This window comes from Myotis yumanensis, unplaced genomic scaffold (genome assembly GCF_028538775.1).
Source record: "Myotis yumanensis isolate MYYU_CA2020_CCGP unplaced genomic scaffold, mMyoYum1.0.hap1 SCAF_16, whole genome shotgun sequence".
Classification (NCBI taxonomy): Eukaryota; Metazoa; Chordata; class Mammalia; order Chiroptera; family Vespertilionidae; genus Myotis; species Myotis yumanensis.
The window spans coordinates 21730383-21755312 of NW_027223767.1; the positions used below are offsets into that span (position 1 = coordinate 21730383).

At 51.1% G+C, this 24930-nt stretch overlaps 1 protein-coding gene across 1 annotated transcript in view; it reads left to right on the top strand.

Annotated features, from left to right (window-relative positions):
• The first annotated feature begins 5965 nt into the window (after positions 1-5965).
• Positions 5966-24930, top strand: part of NOS2 (nitric oxide synthase 2) — a 33216-nt gene continuing 14251 nt past the window's right edge. Inside the window, 12 exon segments of the mRNA XM_070392933.1 lie at positions 5966-6066; positions 11149-11233; positions 12033-12155; positions 13513-13661; positions 17030-17192; positions 18016-18107; positions 18566-18707; positions 18798-18937; positions 20479-20653; positions 20746-20847; positions 23893-24087; positions 24783-24865. Coding sequence (XP_070249034.1) covers positions 5966-6066; positions 11149-11233; positions 12033-12155; positions 13513-13661; positions 17030-17192; positions 18016-18107; positions 18566-18707; positions 18798-18937; positions 20479-20653; positions 20746-20847; positions 23893-24087; positions 24783-24865 — 1550 coding nt within the window.

A 24930-nucleotide genomic window follows, 5' to 3' on the forward strand; every position in this document is an offset into this window, starting at 1 on the left:
TCATCAATGAAGAGAGTATTGGGATAATGGTGACAGTTACACACAATATTGTGAGCACATTAAAAACCGCTGACGTGTACAGTTTAAAATAGTTACATGGATGAATTTTATGTTATGTGAGTTTTATCCCAATTAAAAAAAAAATAACTGAATGCAGTGTTACAAAAAGAGAAAGAATAGGGATTTAAAAGCAGATGTGGTGGAGCCCGGACCGTCTGCAGAAGGGTAACACTTACATTACCCTTCTTGCTCATATTACCTGCTTGCTCTTTGTCAAAAGGCAAATTATTATTCTCTGACACAGCGGGGGCCAACAAGTCTTACTTGGCGGCCTTTTTGCACCACAGCTCAAAGCATTTTCTTATACCTCATTACACACTTTATCTTGGCCGCCATTTATCATGTAAAAAGTTGGGCTTCTTTGAGGTCCCACAGCAACTCAGTAGTCTATTCCGAGAACCCACGACCTTCCAAGTGAATTCCAGCCACGTACTCAAAGCCTGGTGCTCCGACTGGACCGTAACTGCTGACCTAACCCCTGCCACGGGCCATGATGGGACAGAGCACGGCCTTAGGTGATGTGGTAGCCTTGAAACTCAGGCTCACAACTTTCCTAGAATGCAAAGGAACAGGGAAATGATTACTAAGCCTTTGCCTTGCACCAGGTGTGGGAGGCAGTTACACAGACATGAGCGGAGCAAGGACGATGGGCCAGGTGCAGGAGGTCACCAGGCTAGAAAGCCTCGGGTGCCTAGCAACAGGCAATACTGGGGAAATGAGGACCTCAGCCCTAGGGTGACCCTTTTCTCCCCTAGCATATTGCTGGTCACGCTGGTCATGTGGTTTGGACCCTAAGACCTTTCACATCTCTGGAAATGTGGTTTAGACTCCCGACCTTTCCTCCATAGGGATAACATCTAGGCCCCAGCTGTGTTTCAGCTCCAGGCCTAGAAAAGTAGCAAAACCAGACAGGTGATGCCATGGCTGACCTCAGGACCAGCTGCATTGACTAGGGACCCCCTGCCCTCGTGCCAAGTATTTAATGAAGATCAGGACCCTGAAAGGACACACTTGAAAAACTGATGAATATTCTATTGAGATCATCCCGTGGGACCTTCCCTTAAATCTCCACCCTTAAAAGCCCTTAGGACAGAGGACTCCCTCCCGGAAGCAGGCCCTTGTCTTTTTCCTCCCCCTTTCCCTGCCCCAGGTGAATTACCTTTACTCTCTTCTCTGCTAAGCTCCAAAGGCCTTTCTTTTGTCTCCGTTACTTGTTTCCTGAGCCTGTTTCTTCTACCACTCACTTCTTACCTCTGTGACTTTCTAAATAAATGTTTGCTATAGTTTGGGTCTGGCCTCTGAATTCTTTCCTAGCCAGAAACCAAGTCCCGAGGTTGCGGAATCAAGGTTTGATCTGACCCTGAAGTATGGTAACAATCATCTCAGATAGAAACTATAGTTTAACTCTAACCCTGCTGTTTGGCTTCTGTACTTATTTGCTTTGTTTAACAATAGAAAAGTTATTTTGATTTTTCTGAATTATATAAATCATCCCATTCGATTAAATACCCTATTGATTGTAATGTGAAATCCCATTTGTAGTGGTCATACTGGTCTTAGAAAGCACATTTTCCTTTACCCGGGAAGGACAGCACAGTTATCCAAGGTCAGAGGGCTCCAGGTAACGTGTCCCTGTTGACTCAGTGTTCCGGAGACCCCAAAACTGTAATTTAATAACATGCTTAAGTCTGACCAGGTTCCTCATTCCAGACCCGAGGGCTCTAGATAATGTGTTTCTGTCAATTCAGTGACCCCATGAGACCCAAAACTGTAATTTGGGTAACATGCTGCTTCTGCTTCTGTAAACTGCTTTTTTGCAAACCAGGTTCCTCAATCCAAACCTTGAGATGTAATCAATACCTTTGTGATCTTTGCCTATATTAAGTCTGGCTTTGCCAACATGTTATGACTATGAGATCTGGGAAAGCAAAATGGCCCCTCATAGTCCCGGATTGCAATAAATGTAACTCTTTAGTTCGACTTCTTGAGGCATCCTTCTGTGATTCACAGGGTACATTACAACAACCCCACCATTCTCAACGCCACCAGCACAGGCAATCCAGACACCCTTTGATTGACACCACTCCTCCTTCATTCATCATCCTGTTATCATACATTCAGCTAATGCCTTTGCGAGTGCCCACTCTGTGCCAATTAATAGGCGTTGGGGATATCGGTGGTAAGGACAGCACGGTGCCTACCCCTATGGGCAGGGGAGACTCAGAGGGGAGCCAGTCAAGAGATTTGGGTTCCTGCCTTTCTGTGCCACAGACTCACCTGAGACTCCAGGTGCCTTGATTTTCACACCTGTCCAGGGTATGAGGAATCAAAGAAGGCAATGGACACACAGGTAGCTGGGTGGTTATAAGCACCACACCCTTCGGGGTGGGTCATGCAAGGGAGGCCCCTTGAGGAGGTAAGCCACCAAGATAATGAGGACATAAAGATGCTCCCCAGGGACTGCATTTGGGAGCGGTCCTCTCCATCGAGGGTGGGAGCATCCAAGGGAGGGAGCCATGTACCAGCCTCAAGCGAAGGGCAGTGCACGCACGTCCTGGGATTTCACTGCCCATGCAATCACATGTTTAACAGGTCGAATAACTGAATAACTGCATTTTCTGAAGCAAAACCAACCAGGTGTTCTGATGCCATTAGATGGGATTCTAGAGGATTCCATGAAAGGCAAGTAGTAGTACCCACCTCGTAGGGTTGTTGAAGGAGTTAATACATGTATTTGCTTAGGTATAGCCAAAATATGTGAAAGCAGGTACAGGAGTTAGAGTGAAACAAACTCTTCATCATCCCACAAATCCCTGCTCTAGAGTCCTCTACCTTGTGAACCTTCCCTGAGCAATGCAGATTCAGCTATTTTGGTGGCATTCCATCCCTCCTCCATCACTGCATGTACAATAATTATTCATTCCTATCTTTCGGCTTTGCACTCCTTAGGCCCAGGGACTTGGTCTTTCCTCAAGCAGTATTGGTCTCCTTCAACAAACTGGCTGAAGTCTCAAAGAGGATGGTGTTGGTATGTTGAAACTCATTGCAGTCTACTACTATTTTCATTCATTCATTCATTCAATTAACAGAGATCCTATTCATGCCTTTTTTGTAACTTTGTCTTAGACAAATTCAATTCATCATAATGCTGCATTTAATTTGGGAAAGATAGGAAGGAAATGAATGGATGATGGCAGAGATGTGATAGGATGATGAGATCCAGGGTGTGAGTGTGTGTGTTTTCCTTCCATTTTTTTACTCTTCCCTAATGTAGTTGTTATTTTACTTTTCTTTCCTTTAAATATATTTTTATTGATTTCAGAGAGGAAGGGAGCGGGAGCGAGAGACAGAAACCTCAATGATGAGAATCATTGATCAACTGCCTTCTGCATTCCCCCTACTGGGGATTGAGCCTGCAACCCGGGCATGTGTCCTTGACCAGAATGGAACCTGGGACCATTCAGTCTGCAGGCCGATGCTCTATCCACTGAGCCAGACCAGCTAGGGCTATTTTACTTTTCTAATGGGACAATTCATACCATAGAGGAATATTTTCTTTGAAATACTATAATAAATGAAATTATAAAAAAAATTATAATTTTCCGTGTTAAAAAAGAAATTAAAAAGTTGTTTCCATGTTAGAAGTTATACGATAATTTCTATTATAACGAAGGAATTATTTCTCTGCAGAACATAATTCTACCGTAGCTTATGTAGAGCTGCAGGGTGAGACATTAGTGACACCACCATCTGAGAGGTCTCCCTGTGCCAATGACTCCTCTGCCCTTCCCACAACCTCAAGCTGAATATTTCAGGGACCTGCTTGGAACACGGGCACCACCCAGCATCACTGGCCGTCTGCAATTGGGCATCTTCCAGTATGTTCCATACTGTCATTGCTCTCCAGCTTCCTGGATGCCTGCCGCCAACTGGAAACTGAAAGGCTGGACAGGAATTAACCAGAGCCACCTGCTGAGATTTAAAAAAAAAAAAAAAAATCCCCAGATGTTGAAAGTGAAGCGCTGTGGGCTTAGCTAAATAAAACCTGGCTCCAGGATGACTCCTTCATCGTCCTTGCTACCTGCTGAGGAGCTACTTAACTGCCTTGGACCTGGGACCAGGAAGAGGTGGATGACTGAGGATCCACCACATGGGGTGATGTCACAGCAGAATCAAGTCACCCATGGGCCAGGAGTCCTCGTCATAAATGAGCTAACTGCACACCCAGCCGGGGAAACTCCCTTTGGAAACAAAAAAAAAAGGGGACCTTTATGCAAAAACGGTTCCCTGAGCGGCACAGGGGGATATAAATACCTCTTAGCTGCCAGTGTGATCATAACTTTGCAACGAGTTGAAGACTGAGGCTCTCAGGCCCTAGGAGACTCAGCATCGCTGGTTTACAATCTCTCAGCCAGCCCTGGTGAGGGCAGCTGTAGACGGTTCCGAAGGGCTCGAGGCTCAGGTCTCCCGCCCCCCAGTTTGCTTGTCTGTCGAGGCAGCACAGCTGAGAGGTGAGTTGTCTTCATTTCTGGGGCAGCTGCTGTTTAGAGAGGGTTTGCTTCTTCCTGTTTGGGAAGGCTCCGAAAACTTTGGGAATTTTCTGCCTGCAAAGATAAACTGGTGGAAAGCCTGAGAAATGTCAACATGAGGCCTGGCCATTGGAACAGGGCATCTTATTCAGATTTTTCTTTTTCCTGCAAAAATTTGCTGAGCTTGCTACATTGCAAGAAAAACACTTTTTGGAAATTTCAGACTGGAGAGTGAGAAGTAATCTAAGATTTTTTTTTTAAACAACATAGATGATCTTAATCCAATTTTTATAACATGCACCTCTCCCCTCCTGAATAAATTCTTTGCAGATGGATATTTATTAAGCCCATTTTATGGATGAAGAAATAAATCTGAGTTAAATAACTTGGTCCAGGTCATGTAACCAGTAGGGGCTCTGAGATGCTTACCTGGACCACATTGCCTCCCACTGTAAGGGGTTTTACCAGTGAGGAGGTATGCTGGCGACAGCCCAGCCCAGACCTGGGCCTCCACTTAAGTCTCCTTTTACTTACTTACTTATTTTTAAAATATACTTTTATTGATTTCAGAGAGAGAAAGAGAGAGAGAGAGAGAGAGAAACATCAGTGATAAGAATCATTGATCAGCTGCCTCTTGCACACCCCCTAGTGCGGATAGAGCCCAAAACCCTGGCATGTGCCCTGACCGGGAATTGAACTGTGACCTCCTGGTTCATAAGTCAACGCTCAACCACTGACCCCACTGTCGAGGTAGTGAGGTCTCCTTTTAGTCTTTTTAAAAGGAGATGATTGATCTCAAATATTAAGAGTTGAGTGCATTTTTCACAAATAATTATTTCCCTCCCAAATGATTTTTAAAAAGGTAGCATCGACAACAATTGCAACATCTTAAAAGGCCGCTACAACTTGAATGCCTTCCCCAGTAACCTGTGTAAAATGACAGTTGACAGTTGTTACTTAGAGCTGCTGGAGAAGACCTTGCAGCCCCAGGCAAAGGCACCCAAGTTTCAGGGCCAATCAGCGATAACTCTTGCTCAAGTCAGGTGGACTAGCAGGTCCTGTAAAGGAACCTCTCGGGGGCTGTACCCTGACCTTTGAGCTTCAGCCCAGCATTTTTCCTTTAGACTGTTATGTAGTTTTGTAGAATTAAAGTCTGTATCCACAGGATCCCCAAAGCCAGCATTGCTGAAGTGGCTGCTCAAGACCTATGTTAGCTTTTGTATGATTCTTTAGGAAACCAACCCTATTGAGAAGGCCCGGTTCTGTAAACCCTTCATCAACCTTCTGTCACCATCTCCTTCCCTTTCCTCAGCCCCAGAGAGAAGAACCTCTGAGTTTAAATCCAGGGAAGTGACCTGCTTTGCAAAACCACAGACATGGCTCATCTTTGGAAATTCCTGTTCCAAGCTAAGTCACACTTGACGAAGGAGCCAGATGTCAACAACAATATGGGAGAAACCATCTGTGCTCCCTACAGGTAAGGTTCCCCCTGCCACCTCCACCTTCTGCTCATCTCCTCTCTGCTTTCATTCCCTCACCCTTCGCCACCAACTCACAATTCCTCTCTCTGATCCTGGCTTCTCACTGGAGGGCATCTCTTGGATGTCAGGTCTGATCTAGTTGCTTCTTGGAGGTACCTGTTGGAATCTGATGCAACCACTGTTTATTGTGTGCCTCACTGTGCCTGATACCGTGTGAAAAAGGAAGGAACATGGCACAGTCCTGGCCCGCAGGAGATGGGAATCTCCAGGGGAAGTATATGGGAAGGGAATGTGGAATCCTTGACTTGAGAATGGGAGGCTATAGAGTCCAGTGGTTAGAACTGGGGCAGCATCCTAGCCAACATCTTATTATCCTTATTTATTTTTTACAAGGTTGAATGATTTACTCAAGGTCAATATCTGGAAAGTGGTGGAACTGAGGTTTGAACCAAATTCAAACTCATAAGCTCTACAGGATATGGGTTCTCCTTGTGGGCCTACCAAATGCTGGGCTGGGAAAGGGAGAGAGAAGAGACCCAGTTCCTGCTGTCAGGGAGGGGCGGGGAAATGGTGCCTTCCTCACTGGTTTGGGGAGGAGTGCATGCAGAATGGGGGGTTAACGAGCTCTATACATTGGGCTGGGGTGACAGGAGCGGTAGGAGGTAGGAGGTGCGGCTCCCGCCGAGCCAGGTACTGCCCCCGGGGGGTCCGCCCCGGGAGGGAGGCGGGCGGCTCCGCGCGGGCATCGGGCTGCCACCCGACGTGGCGCTGACCCTCTCTGAGCGTCGGTTTCCCGTGAAAACAGGAGGGTTGGAATATTCGAATCCGATGAGGATTCGCCTAAACTAACGTGTTCTCCTCGGTTGGGACGCCTAGGAGGTTGCAGTGCAGTAGCCACAAAACCCAGGGAAGGCCCGCGTGCGCCCGCGAGCCGCGTCCAGGAGGGCTGGGGTGGGATGGTGAGTGTTTCGGCACTGGGAAGCTTGCTAGGCTTTTTCAGCACTGGGGCTGCTGCAGCCTGTAGGACAGATGTAAGAACGAGGAGGCACTAGGAGCTCTTCTGAGGTAGGCCCAGCTGGACTGCAACCTACAGTTGCAGGGAGGTGGGGGCAAGGGGTGGGGGAGGCTATTACTGGAAGAGGAAGCAGCACTGCAAAGGGGATTTTATACTGAAAGCAATGGGAACCAGTTAATATATTTTTATTTTTAAAAGTCATTGCCAAATCCATTCAGGTATAAAAAATAAGAGCCAGAACCTATCGTATGTGACTTGGAACGCGGTTGAGCTGGGTTGCAGTTGGCTCAGAGTAAATGCATACCTTCTTTCATTCCGCTGTATTCTGGGCTGGGGTTAAATGTACGTACTGGAATATGTCCAGGACGGCTCTGTGTACTCTAAGGTCAGGGGCTGCTGCCCAGCCTCTCTGGACCCTAGGAGTTCTCCTGCTTCCAGGGTAGGAGCCAGGAACAGAGGGAGCAAAGTCCAGATCGCAAGGACCAGGAGCCGGGAAAGGACCTGAGGGGGCTCCTGGTGCAACTGCCCACCCCCCATGTCTCCCACTAAAAGTGATCCCCCAGTCCTGCTCTTTCTTTGGCTTCCTTCCTGGAATCACACTGACCGTGCAGAAAAGAAATAGCACTTCCCAGGGCAGCCCTGTGAGAGGAGAGAGCTTGGGTGGGGGCCCTGGGGCTGCTGTGTGGCCTTGGGCAAGATCCTTAACCTCTCTGTCCCGCCCCGCCCCTACAAAGCGGGGATGACAATATAGAGTTTCCTTCTTGAGTGCATTCAGTAAGGAGTAGATGAAATAACAGGATAAGGGTTTCTTTGTAAACTGTAAAGCACTACAGTGCGAGCTACGCAGTCCTTGCCCAGGGGGGCTTAGCCCAGAGGAAGTCTAGTGCAGTGATGGCGAACCTATGACATGCGTGTCAGAGGTGACACGCGAACTCATTTTTTTGGTTAATTTTTCTTTGTTAAATGGCATTTAAATATATAAAATAAATATCAAAAATATAAATCTTTGTTTTACTATGGTTGCAAATATCAAAAAATTTCTATATGTGACACGGCACCAGAGTTAAGTTAGGGTTTTTTCAAATGCTGACACGCCGAGCTCAAAAGGTTCGCCACCAGACTCTAGTGGCATCCAAAGGGCAGACTTCCCTGCGGACGCCTGTTGCGGACATGCGGGTCCCGCCAGGACACTCTGGCCGGGGCTCCCCACGGGCTGGAGCCTGTGCCCAGTCCAGGCCGACTTTCCCGTTGGCTCCTCCCCGGGGCGGGGCTGCGGGTCGGCGGCTATGAAGCGGCTGGCGAGGAGCGGGGAGGGGGACCCTGCCCACTGCGCCCAGCGGCCACCATGCGCGAGGGCCTGAGCGCGGCGTGCGAGGCGGCCCGGCCCCGGCTCTGCGGGCTTCTCCGCAAGATCCTGCGGCCGCAGCCGGCCTGCGGCTCCCGCCGAGCCAGGTACTGCCCCCGGGGGGTCCGCCCCGGGAGGGAGGCGGGCGGCTCCGCGCGGGCATCGGGCTGCCACCCGACGTGGCGCTGACCCTCTCTGAGCGTCGGTTTCCCGTGAAAACAGGAGGGTTGGAATATTCGAATCCGATGAGGATTCGCCTAAACTAAAGTGTTCTCCTCGGTTGGGACGCCTAGGAGGTTGCAGTGCAGTAGCCACAAAACCCAGGGAAGGCCCGCGTGCGCCCGCGAGCCGCGTCCAGAAGGGCTGGGGTGGGATGGTGAGTGTTTCGGCACTGGGAAGCTTGCTAGGCTTTTTCAGCACTGGGGCTGCTGCAGCCTGTAGGACAGATGTAAGAAAGCAAGAAGGTTCTTGTTTTACAAATAAGATCCGTTTTCCAGAGCTCCTCCCCGACCCCCTCCCTCGGTGGCTGGGTAGGGAGGAGTGGGAACTGCGGGCGAGTCAGGACCAGGTCAGCCCCTGCTTCCCCCAAACCAGACTGCAGCTCTGGTCCCCGGTCTGAGCTAGCACCGCGCTGGCAGCGGGCAGGACCGTAAGGGTCCCCTGTTGCCACGAAGGAGCAAGCAGGACCAAGCACAGCTGTGGTTGCCCAACTTGCACTGAGTGTCCGAGTGGACAGTGCAAGAGCTGGTCAGTCAGTATCCAGAACCTTCACATGCTCCTCTGGCTTCTGGTCACCCATCTCCCAACAGCTGGTCTAAAGAAATCTGCTAACCTGGGGAGAGAGGTGACTGTGCGTCACTTTGTTTATTCATTTTCAAATTCAAAAACTTTCCCCCATTGGGGAAAGGAGTTTGTGGTCACTGTAAAAAGTTGGAAAATGCAGAGAAGTCTAAAGAAAAATTTTAAATGTCCATGCTCTCATCACTGAATGCTAGTCACTGTTAACATTGACTGTGTTTTTCTATGCTTTTACTAGTACACACACACACACACACACACACACACACAATCAGACCATGTTCACAGTTTGGGGTGTTGTTTATACTAGTGGAGAAACTGGGCACAACCTAAATATTACTTTTGTCAGTAATAAAAGCAATGCATGCCCATTTGTCATATTCCAACATCACAGATAAGTGTAAAGTGGAAATTGAGAGGCCCTTTTGTAACCCTCCTCACCCCGCTTCCCCTTGATGTGTGTGCACACCCCGGGAAATAGTGCAAAGAACATGGAACACAACCAGCTTTCCTACTAACGTGCCCCTGTCGTGTGACCCACCCCAGGAGGAGGCATGTGTGGGGTGTGATGCTTGGAGGGTGCTCATGAGTATGCAGCCAGGGGAGCCACAGGTCTTCTGTTCCCTGCAGCATTTGCCGGGAGAACAAACCTGAAATCCTAAACCAGAACCAATGGTTTCTCAGTGATTTCAGACTATCAGGGTTTTCTCCAAAGGACAGGCTAAATTCTTTTTTTAAAATATATTTTTATTGATTTCAGAGAGGAAGGGAGAGGGAGAGAGAGATAGAAACATCAATGATGAGAGAGAAACATTGGTCGGCTGCCTCCTGCACACCCCACACTGGGAACTGAGCCTGCAACCCAGGCATGTGCTCTGACTGGGAATCGAACCATGACTTTCTGGTTCATAGGTAGATGCTCAACCATGAGCTGCACTGGCTGGGCCCGGCTAAGTTCTTTAAATCTATTGTTTTAAGATAAATGTAACCAATATGTTTTATTTTAAAGAGCCCTTATCTTCCAGAAACACTTACTGAGATGTTTAAGGACGACAGGGCCTCTCAGACTTGCTTTAGACTGATGGTGGGGGCGGGAGCAGTGGAGCTGCAACAGGCTGGCCATGGGTTGATAATTGCTGATTGGGTTGAATCTGGGTGAAGGGCCCATGGGGTTCATTATTCTATTATCTTGACTGTATATGTTTAACACTTTTCATAATAAAAATTTAGAATATATAAATAAACCGAGACAAATCGAATGCTTTAAATAAAAATGCTCCAATCCTCCAAAATGAGTGGGTGGTGGACAGTGTTGTTGGGCTGGGAGAAGCCGTTGTCTGCCCACCCACAATAGTACTTGGCTTTAAAAAAAAACACCAAACTTTTATTGATTTCAGAGAGGAAGGGAGAGGGAGAGAGAGAGATAGAAATATCAATGGTCAGACTCATTGATCGGCTGCCTCCTGTGCGTCCCAACTGGGGATCGAGTCCGCAACCCCGGCATGTGCCCTGACCGGGAATATGACTGTGACCTCCTGGTTCATAGGTTGATGCTCAACCACTGAGCCACACTGGCCAGGCTGTACTCAGCTTTTGAGGGAGGCATCTTCCTGAAGCTTCTGTGGATTGTCCTTTGGGCCCCCAGCTTTGGTTCACCTCCCTTCATGTTGTTTTGGCTTTGTAGAGGGAAGGCAAGAGAAGAAGAGGAGGGAGGGTGGTGATGGTGGGGTGATTGGATCTGGCTGACTGCTTCCCCCGCTACATACACACATCCTCCTTGGCTGGAGACCATGAGCAATTCATTCCCACTCTCCGGACCTCGGTCCCCTCACCCATCAAGTGACAGGCTGGCAGAAGGGACTCTAAGAGCCCTCTCTGCCCTCAGATACGCCATCTCATCACAGTTGTTTCCTTTCACAGTCCGGTGACACAGGATGACCCCAAGTGTCACAGCCTCAGCAAGCACCGGAACGAGGCCCCCCAGCCCTTCACGGGGACGGCAAAGGTCAGTGAGTCACAGGGGCGTGGGAAGCCCCTTCCCGCCTCGCCCAGGCAGGTGCAGGCTGAGCAGCCTGGTGGAAGCTGGTGTCTGAGCAATGAGTGGAGACCCAGGGGACACAGGCGGGGATGAGGAAGGGCTTTGGGAGAGCAGGATGATCCGTGGTGATCCGGAGTGGCGGTCCCCAAGGTGCACTGGCACCTGGAGGACTTGGCATGGGTGAGAGGAGACCATCATGGAGTCAGAAGTGGCATTACCCCAGACTCGACAGCTGAGGCTTTTGGTCCCAGCCCCAGCCTCTATCCCATGGTTCTCTCTTCCCTAAGTGCTTTGGACCTCAGTGCTCCAGGGAGATGGGCAGAGAATTGGGGGGGGGGGGGGGGGGCGGGGAGGGGCTGGGAGAGAAGACGGTTTTCATTTTCTTAAATGCCTCTGTGGAGGCAGTGGGAGGTTATTCCTCATCCTGGTTTCTGTTCTCAGCGGTATTGACTGTGACAGTAGCCTCCTTTACATCTAATCTTAGTCCCCACTGTTGCAATTCCTCTGAGGGAGCGTTTGGCAGGGTCTTGGGTGAGGAGAGAAGCCTGGCCAGTGGCCCAGGCACCTGGAACTCCGAGCAGGCGCTGGTCCAGGTGGCCAGGCTGCCGGGAAGCGGGGAGGGACATGGACCGACACCCTGGCCTGTTACCCACCCTAGCTCCCCACCCCTACCCAAAGCCAAAGCAGGGCCCAGGGGCCAGGGAGAGACCCATGGGATCCTGGAGTTGGAGGCATTTGGAAATCCCTATTTTCTTCTCCCTCTTAGAAGTCTCCAGAATCCCTGGTTAAGCTGGATGCGCCCCCATCGGCCTGCCCACGACACGTGAGGGTCAAAAACTGGGGCAGTGGGATGACTCTCCAAGACACACTTCACCACAAGGCCAAAGCGGTGAGAAGTCTGGGGCTTCAGGGGGAACCACCTTTGTCCCAAGTCGGTGAAGCCATCAGGGCCCTTAGAGGATCAGACAGATGTCCCCCTGGGCATAGCAAGCCGTCTTCCACTTGGGTAAAAGGTGCTGGGAACAGAGACCTGTGTTCCTCATAGATAACAGTAGGAAGTAAATGAGGCCAACTTGCTGTGAACCCCCCTCACGGATAATGGATAATCCAGAGGTGATATCAACGGTTTCAGGAACAAATTAATTCTTTTCCACAGAGACACAGGTTTCAGCATAGTATCAGGGAGAACTTTCTAACAGACCTGCTCAAACTTAACTGAACTATATCAAGAGGTAGTGAGTTTCCTATCACTAGGAGGATTCAAGAGCTATCTATATATAAAAGCCTAAGCGACTGTTCGACCAGTAGCTATGACGTGCACTGACCAGGGGCAGACACTCAATACACAGGCATGGAAACATGGAACAGACTGATGAATCTCAAAGGGAAGCGGGGAGGGAGAAGGGCAGGAAGAGATTAACCAAAGATCTTACATGCATACTAGAGGCCCGGTGCACCGGTGGGGTCCCTTGGCCTGGCCTGTGGGGATTGGGCCGAAACAAGCTCTCTGACATCCCTCGAGGGGTCTCGGATTGCGAGAGGGCACAAGCCAGGCCACGGGACCCAACCGGTGCATGAATCTGTGCACCAGGCCTCCAGTTTAGGGATATTAGAAAGGGGATCAAGCATCCAATGAGTAGTTGTACTAAGTGTCCTTTAAGGCCCTTTGATATTTCCCTACATTTGTCATTCTAAATTTAGAATGCATTCTATCTGATGCATCTAAGTGGGAAAGAATTGAAAATTTCAAGACTGTGAAAGCAGAATGATTTCCCACACCTTCTAGAAATGATCACAGTTAACATTTGGGTGTACTTCCTTCCAGTACTTTTTCTGTGCCACCCTCTGACTTTGGGATTTGCACCATCTCATTTCAGTTCATTGTTGCCGAACACCAATAGTGTGTTCCCAGGAGCCACATCAGTCTCTTTAAATGGGAAGGTAGTCGAGATGTCCCCAGGGATAGAGATGTTGACTTTGTTCTGGGTCTGGAGCTGGCTGGGAATAATACCAAGAGGCTGAACCTGGGTGAGGGGGAGCAACCTCAGCTCACACCCAGTGGGGGCCAGCCAGTAGAGGAAAAGAAATCTAAGTGGGGAGAAAGCCTGGTGGACACCAAGGAGGAGGTGCCAAAGGGGTGGAGAGGGATGGTGGGGTGCTGGAGCAGCCAGAGTGGAAGGACATGGCCCGGAGAAGAGGATGGCCATCAAAATTGCTCACCTCACCACCCACCTCTCTCTTTGCAGGATTTGGCTTGCAGGTCCAAGTGTTGCTTGGGATCCATCATGAACTCCAAAAGCTTGACCAGAGGACCCAGGGACAAGCCTACCTCCCCAGATGAGCTTCTACCTCAAGCTATCGAATTTGTCAACCAATATTACAGCTCCTTCAAAGAGTAAGGCTCACTTCTTGCAGGACCCGCTGCCTCCCCCTTCCTGGGAGCTCTCCTGTCTCCAGCCACTTCCCTCTGACTCCGGGCCCCTTTCCTTCCCAGATTCGCAGTGGATCCAGGGCTGAAGCACAGGTTCCCGAGGGAAAAAGACCCCAGAGTGGGTTTTCATAATCGTAAGACAAAGAGGCAGAGCAATGGTGGTTAAAAGTGTGGGTCAGGAGTGTAACTGTTTGAGCTCGAATCCTGACTCCCCCAGTAACTAGTCTTGCATCCTTGGGAAATCTGTTCACCCTCTCTGTGCCTCAACTTCCTCATCTGTAACAGGCGGGGGTGGCGATAGAATCTTGCTCATAAGATTGTTGTGAGGATTTCAAACCATGTCCTGGCTCACAGTCACCTTGATTGTGACTGGATATGCACCCTTTCGTGATTAAATGTTTGCAATCGATAGGACCTTGGAGACCACCTAGCCAAGTCCTTCTGCAGGTATGAACAGGAAGCCCAGTGACACACCTGAGGTCACCCAGTGGCTAGAATTCATGCCACCCGACTTGGAGAAGGCAGGCCATGCTCTTTGCACTGAACTTTGTGGGGTTCTACACTCCTGGGTTTCATAAAATATATGACTTTTCACTTAGGCCCCTTTAAACCGTTAAAATAAGAAATGCACGAAGGGATTGTGAGACAGAATGGCCAAGAGCATGGATCGGCTGGTTAACGGGCTGGGCGGGGAGTGTGGCTTTTATAGTGCAGCCCCACGTGGCACTTCACTGCATGAAGTGAGCCACAGAAGTGCACCTGGGACCCCCGTGGCAGAAAGAGCGGTTCTGGTGAGACCACATGCCCTCTCCTATGACCAGACAATGTCTGAGCCGGGAGGGCCCATTTCCTTTTTTTCCAGAACTAATAGGCATCATCGCATTTTCAGTGCCTCAGAAATGTGACCTCCCAGGGCCAGTGATCCTCAACCCTGGCTGCGCAGAAGAGTTGCCTGAGGACATTGCAAAATGCTGATGTCAGGGTCCCTTGGGCCACGAGTGTCAGGGCCCCAGGAAGTGGGGAGGCAGCAGACATCCAGGTTCTTTCAAAGCTCTCCCGGCGATGCTAACGCACAGCTGGACTGAGAGCCCCATTCCCGCAGGGGAGTGCGGGCTGTGTGTTGTGCAACTGGAACCTCTGCTGGGTGCTGAGTGACTGGGAGGCTCAGGCGCCCTGGGCTGTCAGTGAGGTTGGTGACTAATGAACCAGGGGTTGGGAATTTTCCCCATGGGCTTCCCTGGGCCACTGTATCCATGCTAACACTTACCGAGCGCTAAGTATGTTCTGGGCCCTGCGTGAGTGCCTTGTGAGTAACGCTCACCACGCCTCGATGAGATTGGCACCATTATTATCCTCCGCATGTTTCAGACATGGAAACTGAGGCTGCGGAGGAGATGAACCCACTCAAAGTCACACATTCAGAAGTCCCAGAGCTAGGGTTCGAACCCCAGCAGCTTAGCACTAGAGCCCCTGCTTTAACCTCAATGTTCCATGCTGGACCTGGGAGGTCCTGCTGGTGTCTGAAGGCAGCCGGGCGGATGTTAGCTGGGGGAGGCCCCAGGGCTGCTCTGCTTCTCTCGGAGGGAAGAGCCTTTTCTCAGTCACAAGTCCATACCTGGGACCCCCATGAGGTCCTGGGGGCTGTGGAGGACAAACGGCAGTCCATCTCCATAATTACATTCGCAGCCACAGGCACAGGCAGCTGGGCTGGTTCGGTCTTTCATGAAGGAAGGAATGTATAGATAGAAATCATAACTTGCTCAATGTTCTGTTTAAATCCAGTTCACCGATGCCAAAAGCCACTTTCTTTTTTCTTCTTCCAGAACTAATAGGCATCATAGCATTTTCAGTGCCTCAGAACCATGACCATATGAAAGTCGTGGCAAAATATAAAATTCTAAAGGAATGGGGTAAACATGTAAAAAAGAATTCTTTCTTATATGGTCACAGGGTAACAAGTATGCACGAGGCCTCTGTGTTCTGGTCATGGCTGCTGTTTCCATGCTTGGGTGCCGTGCAGCCAGTGTTGCTAGGAGCTTTGTTTAGGGAGAAAGGGCTGCCTCAACCTTCACCCAGCAGCGGCGTATCCTTGAAGATAAATGGTGTCAAGTGTTTTGTCTTTGAGCTTTTTCCTTAATCAAGGAAGAGTGGTCGGGGCACTCTTCATCCGCAGAAAGGCCATTTATTCTGAGTTGTTCACTCTCCTTAATCAGGAGTTCATTCCTTAAATAGTTTTGTTTGTTGCCATTTCAAACATTTTTGGTGCTGATTGGAAAGCCCAAGGTTGTGGTGGTGGTGGTGTGTGTGTTTCAAAGCCTCTCTGCCCGAATTCCTCCCTGTAGGGTGTTTTTGAAGCCTGGGAGGGGAGGAGAGGAGCCCGTGTAGAAACCTCACCTGCCTTGCTGGCTGAGAGGTGCAGAGGTTGAGAAACCCGGGGTCTGTGGAGAGCTGGGAGGTTGGACCCTGCTGTGAAGGGCTCCTCCTGAGCAGGCCCTGGGGCCCTGCAGGCGGAGTCCTGAGAGCCACTCCCTGTGGAGAGCGTGGGAAGGCCCTCAGCATCTCTGGGCTTGCACGCCCCCTGGGGTAGGAGGTGGAAGGTGAAGAGCCTGGGCGTGGCATCAGGGAAATCTGGATCTGAGTCCTGACTTTGCTCTTTATCACACTCCCGTCCTGTGGGGGGACTTAACCTCCTAGAACCTTGATACATTTGACGATAAAATGGACACAAAAACGCCTCCCTCACAGGCCCAATGAGACACCGACTGTGAGTGACTTCACCAGTACCGGGCTCCTAGCAGGTACTCCGTGCACAGGAGATGCCCTGGGAGGGATTGATTGGCTCATCTCTTCACCATGGGAAGGTGGTCGGCTGCTCCCCAGCCGAGAGGCAGACGGGACTGTGGCATGATGGATGCTCCTCTGGGTCTCGAGTGTGTCTGAGGGGGGTTGCACGCACTCCCTGCTCGTGCTCGCCAAGCGGAGATGTACATGATTAGAGAAACAGTGCCCAGAAACCACAAGGGTGCTGCTGGGATCGGGAACAGCGACATGGCTTGCAGGACCCCGTGTAAAATCGAAGACAACGCGGGCTCCCTGTTCAAAAGGGATTCCGAGTTTGAACACAGTGCCAGCAGAGCATGAGACCAAGCGCGGGGCCCTTCTAAGCTCAGGGCCCAGGTCACGCACCCATGAGGCTGACCTGGAGGGGCCGGTCTCCAGGAGACATCTTGACCTCCTGGTGTCCTAATTCAGTTCCTGCGTCTGCGGCTTGAATCAATGCCCGTGTAAGGCTATCTCGTTGTTGATCTTCCTGATGTCTTCCTGTCCCCCAGGGCAAAAATAGAGGAACATCTGGCCAGGGTGGAAGCTGTAACAAAGGAGATAGAAACAACAGGAACCTACCAGCTGACGGGAGATGAGCTCATCTACGCCACCAAGCAGGCCTGGCGCAATGCCCCGCGCTGCATCGGGAGGATCCAGTGGTCCAACCTGCAGGTGCACTTCCCTAGAGCCTAGCGGGAGAGGAAGCGGCGGATGGGCGGGCCCTGGGCAGAGGCCCCCCGAACAGCCAAGCAGAGCTGTGCCCAGGGCTCCCGGACGGAACCCGGGGCCTCAGCTTCTCTCTGCACACCCCTGAGCCTAAGATGGGCCCCCGTGGGAAGCCTAGGGTCCGAGGTCAGCCCCGGGGTTTCCAGCTGATCTTTCTCTCTGATGTTCAAGTTGGGAGACTAGCGGCCAACATGAAACCAAATGACCTTGTTATTATTATTGTGGAAGCCCTGGTGCTGCAAGAGAGGTGGTTTGCCTGGGCTGTTTGGATCCCTGGCCCCTAGAAAACATTTTCTTTAGCGTAGCCTCCTAGGACATCTTTACCTCGAGGGGGTCTTGTGTTGCTGGAGAATATCGCAAGCCCTTGGACAGAGAAATCGACGAGCGATGCCAGTGAAAGCACCTCCGCCTGTAACAAAATATGCTGGAGGCCTGGTGTCCAATGTGCTCACCTTGTAGAGAAACTAGGCTGGGCTGCGGGAATCCGGATCCATGGTGCTTGCCATCGAGTTTTCTTGGGACTGGGGTTTTGATAGGATCTTCCAAGTGGGGGTGCGTGGGCTCCCCTAGGAGAGCAGGAGAAAGGCTGGACGGGGCAGCCCTGGGGTGGGAGGTGTCGATGCAGAGATGAGGAAGCACTTCTCTGCTTGGTGTGTGGCCCTGGGGGTCTGGGGCCCACCCTCGGATCCCTCGTGATTTAGCTTCTGATCATCCCAGAGACCTGAGTTCTCACTGATCTTGGTGGGCGTGCCTGGGGGGCTGTGTGCAGGTCTTCGACGCCCGGAGCTGTTCCACTGCCCAGGAAATGTTCGAGCACATCTGCAGACACCTGCGTTACTCCACCAACAACGGCAACATCAGGTGGGAGCCCCTTTGCCGAGGCGATGGCTGGGGTCCACCCACCTCCAGGCTCAGCCAGAAGATACAAATGGGTTTAGGGGTGGCGCCTCTGGCTCCAGGAGAAACCAGGGAGAGAGAGAGCGGAGACTCGGGCTTCTTTAGGGAGCCCTAGTAATGAGCAGAGCCTCCGCGAGCTTAGCCACCCTCAATAGCCTGTATCCTTGGTTTCCTTCAGACTTGGAACCATTTGGAGGGGATGGAGGTGGGTCTTTAAGATGGAAGAGGGAAGGAGACGGTATTTCAGGAAGTGGGGCAGGTTACACAGAGGCAGGGAGAGCTGGGCATGTTGGGGAGCTGCAGGAGCTGGTGCAGAGGACTGGGGAGTGGGAAGACAGGAAGGGGCAGGGAACCAGAGGGGGGTGGCTGGGAGCCCCGACCGGAGCCAGGTGGTAAACAGCATGGTCCTTGTCTTGGGGAAGGTCGGCCATCACGGTGTTCCCCCAGCGGAGCGATGGGAAGCACGACTTCCGGGTCTGGAACTCCCAGCTCATCCGCTATGCCGGCTACCAGATGCCTGATGGCACCATCCGAGGGGACCCTGCCTGCGTGGAGTTCACCCAGGTACCAGGTCCAGCCTTGGAGGGTGACAGTGGAACCTCGAGGGGGCGAGGTGCCTGGGTCTGCAGACTCACGGGCCTATCTTGTCCCCAGCTGTGCATTGACCTGGGCTGGAAACCCAAGTACGGCCGCTTCGACGTGGTGCCTCTGGTCCTGCAGGCCGGTGGCCGCGACCCTGAGCTCTTCGAGATCCCGCCTGACCTTGTGCTCGAGGTGCCCATGGAACATCCCAAGTAAGCAGGCTGAGGGTGCTGGGTGTGAGTTAACATGCAGGTCCCCCTCCTTTCCTGAGGGAGACCTCCATCCTCAGGCCTCTCTTTGCATCTCCTCCAAAGCCCAGTCAGCAGCAGGTGCCCCAAAGGGCTTGCTTTCAAGGCCCCCCTGGTCACCCTCATACAGCGACTCTGCACTGTGTCTGGGGCTTCCGACTTATGAGGGTGTATTGATGAGGAGGGGGAAGCGCAGGCTTGGACAAATGGGGCCTCTAGGAGCTTGGGAAGCAGTGACCTTGGGAGAGGAACCCTTGTGGGGCTCTGAGATCCTCACACTGAGCAGCACAGGCCTCTGTTGCCTTCCTGCCAGTTCTCTTAGCGGTGCCTCGCCTGACTGTGATGAAAGCATAGGTTACAGTGACTTCGGGAGCTCATCTGGTTCAGCCCTTGCTCCAGAGAGCTCTCACAATCACAGAAGTACCTGCCTATGTTGAGACTCACTATGTCGCCATCATTGGGCTGGGCTCTCTTTCTGTGTGTGCGCCTTGAATATCCGGAACTCAGTCCGCCTCAGGGCCATTGGACTTGCTGTTCCCGTGCCCTTTCCTCAGAGTACATTCCTTCTTGTCAGTGTGGTATTCCCCCTCCCAGAAGCCACTCCTGATCTAGAGTAGCGCCCCCACCCTCTGTTTAACACATCACCTGGTTTTTATTTTCCTATTTATTTGTTTGTTTGCCTGTTTATAGTCTAGACTGGAGTCTATAGACTGTAAACTCCTTGAGAATAGGGATCTTGCCTTTTTTGTTGTTAATCCTCACCCGAGGATATTTTTCCATTGTTTTATTTATTTTTTTTGGGAGGGGGGGAGAAATATAGATGTGAAAGAGATACATAGATTGGTTGTCTCCCACATGTGCCCTGACTGGGTATGTGCCCTTGATCAGGAACCAAGCCCACGATCCTTTGGTGTGTGGGGTGGTTTTCTAACCACTGAGCACCACCAGCCAGGGCAGAGTCTTGCCTTTCTTGTTCAGCAATATATCCTCAACACCTAGCAGGGTGCCTAGCACATAGTAAGTGCTCAATTATAAATATCCTGGAATAAATGAATGATAGTACTGTCTTCACAGTAATCTCACGAGTTTGATGCTATTACCTCTATTTTGTTGGTGGGGTGAGTGAGGCTCGGAGTGGCTAAATAACATCCCAAGTTCACACTGCTGGTAAGCAGTAAGGCAGAACCTGAAGCCAGGCTTTCTGACTCTAGCGTCCTTAACCACTATGTTATGTGGGTTCTCAGCATTTGGCACTGGCCTGTCACATACTTGATGCTTACTATACTACTGAGTGAATCAATGAATGAGTGAATGAATGCATAATCAATGAAGGACACCTCGTTACCCCTTCACCCCTCCAGGGGGAATGAACTTAGAGATCAACCCTTGGAACAAGAGCTTTCTTGGTTGACTCTTTCTGAAGCTTTTTTGGGGGGCGGGGAGGTGGTGGTGAGCGCGGGCAGAAGTGAAGGCCCCAATACCCACTGGCCGTGTGTCCCTGCCAGGTACGAGTGGTTCCGGGAGCTGGGGCTGAAGTGGTACGCCCTGCCTGCTGTGTCCAACATGCTGCTCGAGGCAGGTGGCCTGGAGTTCCCAGGGTGCCCCTTCAACGGCTGGTACATGGGCACAGAGATCGGGGTCCGAGACTTCTGTGACGTCCAGCGCTACAACATCCTGGAGGTATGGAGGGCCGTCCAGCTGGGCCAGCGGGAGGTGTGGGCCTGTGGTTTGGCCCCAAGGACCGATGCACCGCCATTTCTCTGCCTGTGCAGGAGGTGGGCAGAAGGATGGGCCTGGAAACGCACAAGCTGGCCTCGCTCTGGAAGGACCAGGCTGTCGTTGAGATCAATGTCGCCGTGCTCCACAGTTTCCAGGTATGACTGGGGTTCTGTGGGCCTTTCTGGTTAGAAGGTCATCTGGCCCAGCCTCGCATGCCATGCTTGACTTCCCACGACAGCGCTGTTCATTTATTTATGCACCAAACAAGCATGGAACACCCAGCTTGCGCCACACACGGTGCTAGGTGCTGGGGATACAGACAGTTAAGCCCTCCCACTAACTCGAGGTCTCCTAGTACAACTTGCAGGCTTCTAGCAACAGGCAGCTACTTTCCTCCCAAGACTGGTCAACCCCTGCGTTTAGGCACTGAATCCTGTCCTCTCTCAATTTCTCAAGGACTTTAATCCTGAAAATTCCCCCCTTCTCTCTCCTGTCTCACCAGTGTCTCCCTCCACTGGGTCATTCTTATCAATATCAATAGGCTGTCATGGTTCTCATCTCAAAGAAATCAATGGCTAGCTAACCCAATGCCTCCCCCACCTCCCACCTTGTTTTCTGCGTCCCTTTACAACAAAACCAAGGAAGGACCTCCTTACACTTCCGCCTCCCCCAGCCTCTCCCGTCGGGCCTTTATCTCCCACCAACCTCCCAGTCACACTAGAATTCTTGCTGTTTTTCGGACTCACCGATACAGTTCCCACCTCAGGGCCTTTGCACTTGCTTTTCCCGCTGCCTAGAACACTCTTCCCACAAATCATCCCACGACCGGCCCCTTCCCTTCATCAAGGTGCCAATGTCACCTCCTCAGAGGATTCCTTACTGACCATGCATATAAAACGGCACCCTCACCCCACCTCCACCCTCTCTCTCTCTCTTCTTCCCTTAACGCTCTTTATTTTTCTTCATAATATTTATTAGCTCCTGACAATATATACTACATCTACTTCTTTCTTTCTTTGTTGTTTTGTCCCCACCCCCAGTCCACCCCAGAATGAAAGCTCCATAGGGCAGATGTCTTATCTCTCTTGTTTACTGCTCTACCTCTAGAGTCCAGAAGAGTGTCTGCCACATGGTAAAAAAAAAAAAAAAAAAAAGTGTGTTGAGTGAATGAACAAGCCCACAACCACATGAGCAGTGGTGCTCTTATTTCTGAGCAACAGTGTCCACCCCTTGGACCTACACATAGCAGGTTGGTTCTTGTGTGAGACTGAGCCCACTGGACCATCTGCTGCTCTTACGCATATAAACACATCCTTTGGGAAGGAGGCATGGGGTGTGTGAAGATATTACTGTAGAAGTTGGGACCATCTCCACAAAACTGGCAGGTGCCCTGGTGGCCAAACCACTGGGCAGAGAGTCATTCATTCATTCAGCAAAGTTTTATTGACCGTTTTCCATGTGCCAGGCCCTAGGCTGGGCCACAGGCGTGAGTGGTGAACAAACCAGACAAACATTTGTCCTTGTGAAGTGTAGTGGGGAGCTGACATTAAACAATCGCCCAGTAAATATTTACGATCACACGCTGTTCCCCAGGGCAGGTCACCCCATAGGTAGGTCAAGCTTGTGCTTGATTCAGGGAGGGGGTGGCCTTGAGACAGGACAGGAAGAGCCCCGTGGGGCTGGCCCAGCTTGGGAAGGCCCCACGGGCCACCCGTGGACCACACATCCTGACTCCTGGGGCTCCCAGCATCGGCCCTGACACTGGCAGGATGCGGATCTGTCCCCGAAAACCTTGGCCTTGTTTCCTAATTTTTAAAACAGAGATAATAACTGTCCCCCCCTCCCTAGGTGACTGTAAGAATTCAGTGAAATAGATGCAATTTAGCACAACTGCCTGGCCCATGGTGAACACTTAGCAAGCACTCATGTTGTTGTTGTTGTTATTTATTATTGTTACTGTCATTATCACAACAATCCATTCCAGAGCTTAAAACTGATCTGGAACCCAGGAGTTGCGTATGTATGGTGTATGTATGTATAAATTTTAGAAGGTGTGAGGGGGCCTCCTGGGACCTCCATCAGCTACTAGTAGCTCCTCTCCTCCTCTTGGCCTTGACTCATGTTTGTGTCTTCCTCCAGGAATGCCTGTCTCTGGCCTAACTTGTACCCATCACTCGGGACTCACCTCCTCTTATAAGCTGTCCCTGGAAGCCCCATCTCTCCTCCAGGCCTCTGAGCTAAGCCCTCTCCTCTGCCCTCCATCAGCACCTGCACCCCTCCACGTAGCTGCTATCAGACCACGTGAAAAACGGGCTTTCTTCTTCCTCCCCTAATTAGAATACAATCTGATGCATGGAGGGGCCGTGTCTTTCGTGTCTATAATGCCAGTGCCTCATGCACTGCCTGGCAGATAGAAATAATAGCAGCAGCTAACTTTACTGGGCACGTTCTGTGCTTTACTTGTAATAACGTATTGCATCCTTTCGATAACCTCATGAGGAACTGTTAGCATCCCCACTTTACAGACGAGGCAACTGTGGCTTAGTGAGGTTCAGGAACTAATGACTTGTGGTCACAGGGCCAATAAGAGGCCAACGTTGGAACCACTACAGGAAGCAAGTGTCTCCTGGCTGCATGGGTTGCCTCTGGCATTGAGGGTGTGGCCCTTGTTGGGTCAGTGTGGGAAGCTCAGACCCCGTGGCTTTTAATTTTAGGATGTTGGTCACTTGTCTTCCAGACACTATGGTTCTCCCAGTGCTTCTGTCCTCTTCAGAGGGGTCTAGTTCCTTCTTGGCCAAGAGAGCCACATCCGTGGGGAAGTGACTCCTGGGATTCTCTCCCAACAAAAATGCGCTGTGGTTTGATTTATCAGCATCCAGAGAGAGAGCCATCAGCTGGGAATTTGGGGAGACCTGAGGGCATGGCCTGAGAAGCTGGACACTGCCCCAGAGCGCCAATAGGAGGCCACCATCTGATCTGTGGGCTGACCATGGTGATGGTGATTTTTCTGGCTCCTTCGGCGTGCCTTCCTCTGGATATTTATTTTCAGCCACCAGGAAGGGACCAGGAGGAATTGCTGTCCCATTTTACAGATTTCCAGGCCTCCCAGGGTTTACCTGGGAGCCCTGCAGTCAACCGACCACTCTCCAGATTCCCCCGTCCCTTGTCTCAACTCCCCCTCTTGCCTCCTTCTGATTTAGAAGCAAAATGTGACCATCATGGACCACCACTCAGCTGCAGAGTCCTTCATGAAGTACATGCAGAATGAGTACCGGTCCCGAGGGGGCTGCCCCGCCGACTGGATTTGGCTGGTGCCCCCCATTTCTGGAAGCATCACCCCCGTGTTCCACCAGGAGATGTTAAACTACGTTCTGTCCCCTTTCTACTACTACCAGGTAACAGAGGGCTTTCCTCTTGTCTCTGTCTTGGGGGCTCAAGGGTAGAGACAGTGTGTGTCTGCACATGTGTGCATGTATGTGCACGTGCATGCATGTGTATGCGTGTGCATCCGCGTGTGCATGTGCATGCTCACTCGTGTAGGACATATGGGGAAAGACCAAGAATACAGACATTCTTAATACTTTTTATTTATTTTGTAAAGGTATTCTTTTAAAATATATATATTTTATTGATTTTTTACAGAGAGGAAGGGAGAGGGATAGAGAGTTAGAAACATCAATGAGAGAGAAACATTGATCAGCTGCCTCCTGCACGCCTCCTACTGGGGATGTGCCTGCAACCCAGGTACATGCCCTTGACTGGAATCGAACCTGGGACCCTTCAGTCCCCAGGACGACGCTCTATCCACTGAGCCAAACTGGTTAGGGCAAGGTATTCTTTTTTTAAAAAAAATATGTTTTTATTGATTTTAGAGAGAGAGATGAAAACATCCATAAGAGAGAGAGAGAGACATTGATTGGCTGCCTCCTGCATACCATTACCAGGGATTGAGCCCGCAATCCGGGCATGTGCCCTGAATAGGAATCCAATGGGGGAAATCTTGGTTCATGGGTTGATGCTCAACCAGCATTCCCAAGTCCACGCTGAGCTCGGGCTGGCCTGGCTCTCACATCTGCCTTCTTTCCTGAAGGTGGAGGCCTGGAAAACCCACCTCTGGCAGGACAGGAAGCGGAGGCCCCAGAGAAGAGAGATTCGGTTTCAAGTCCTGGTTAAGTAAGTGGGCGTGGCCAGTGTTGACATCTTCCTTCCAGTCAGCCTGCCCTTCTAGGCCTTGAAGG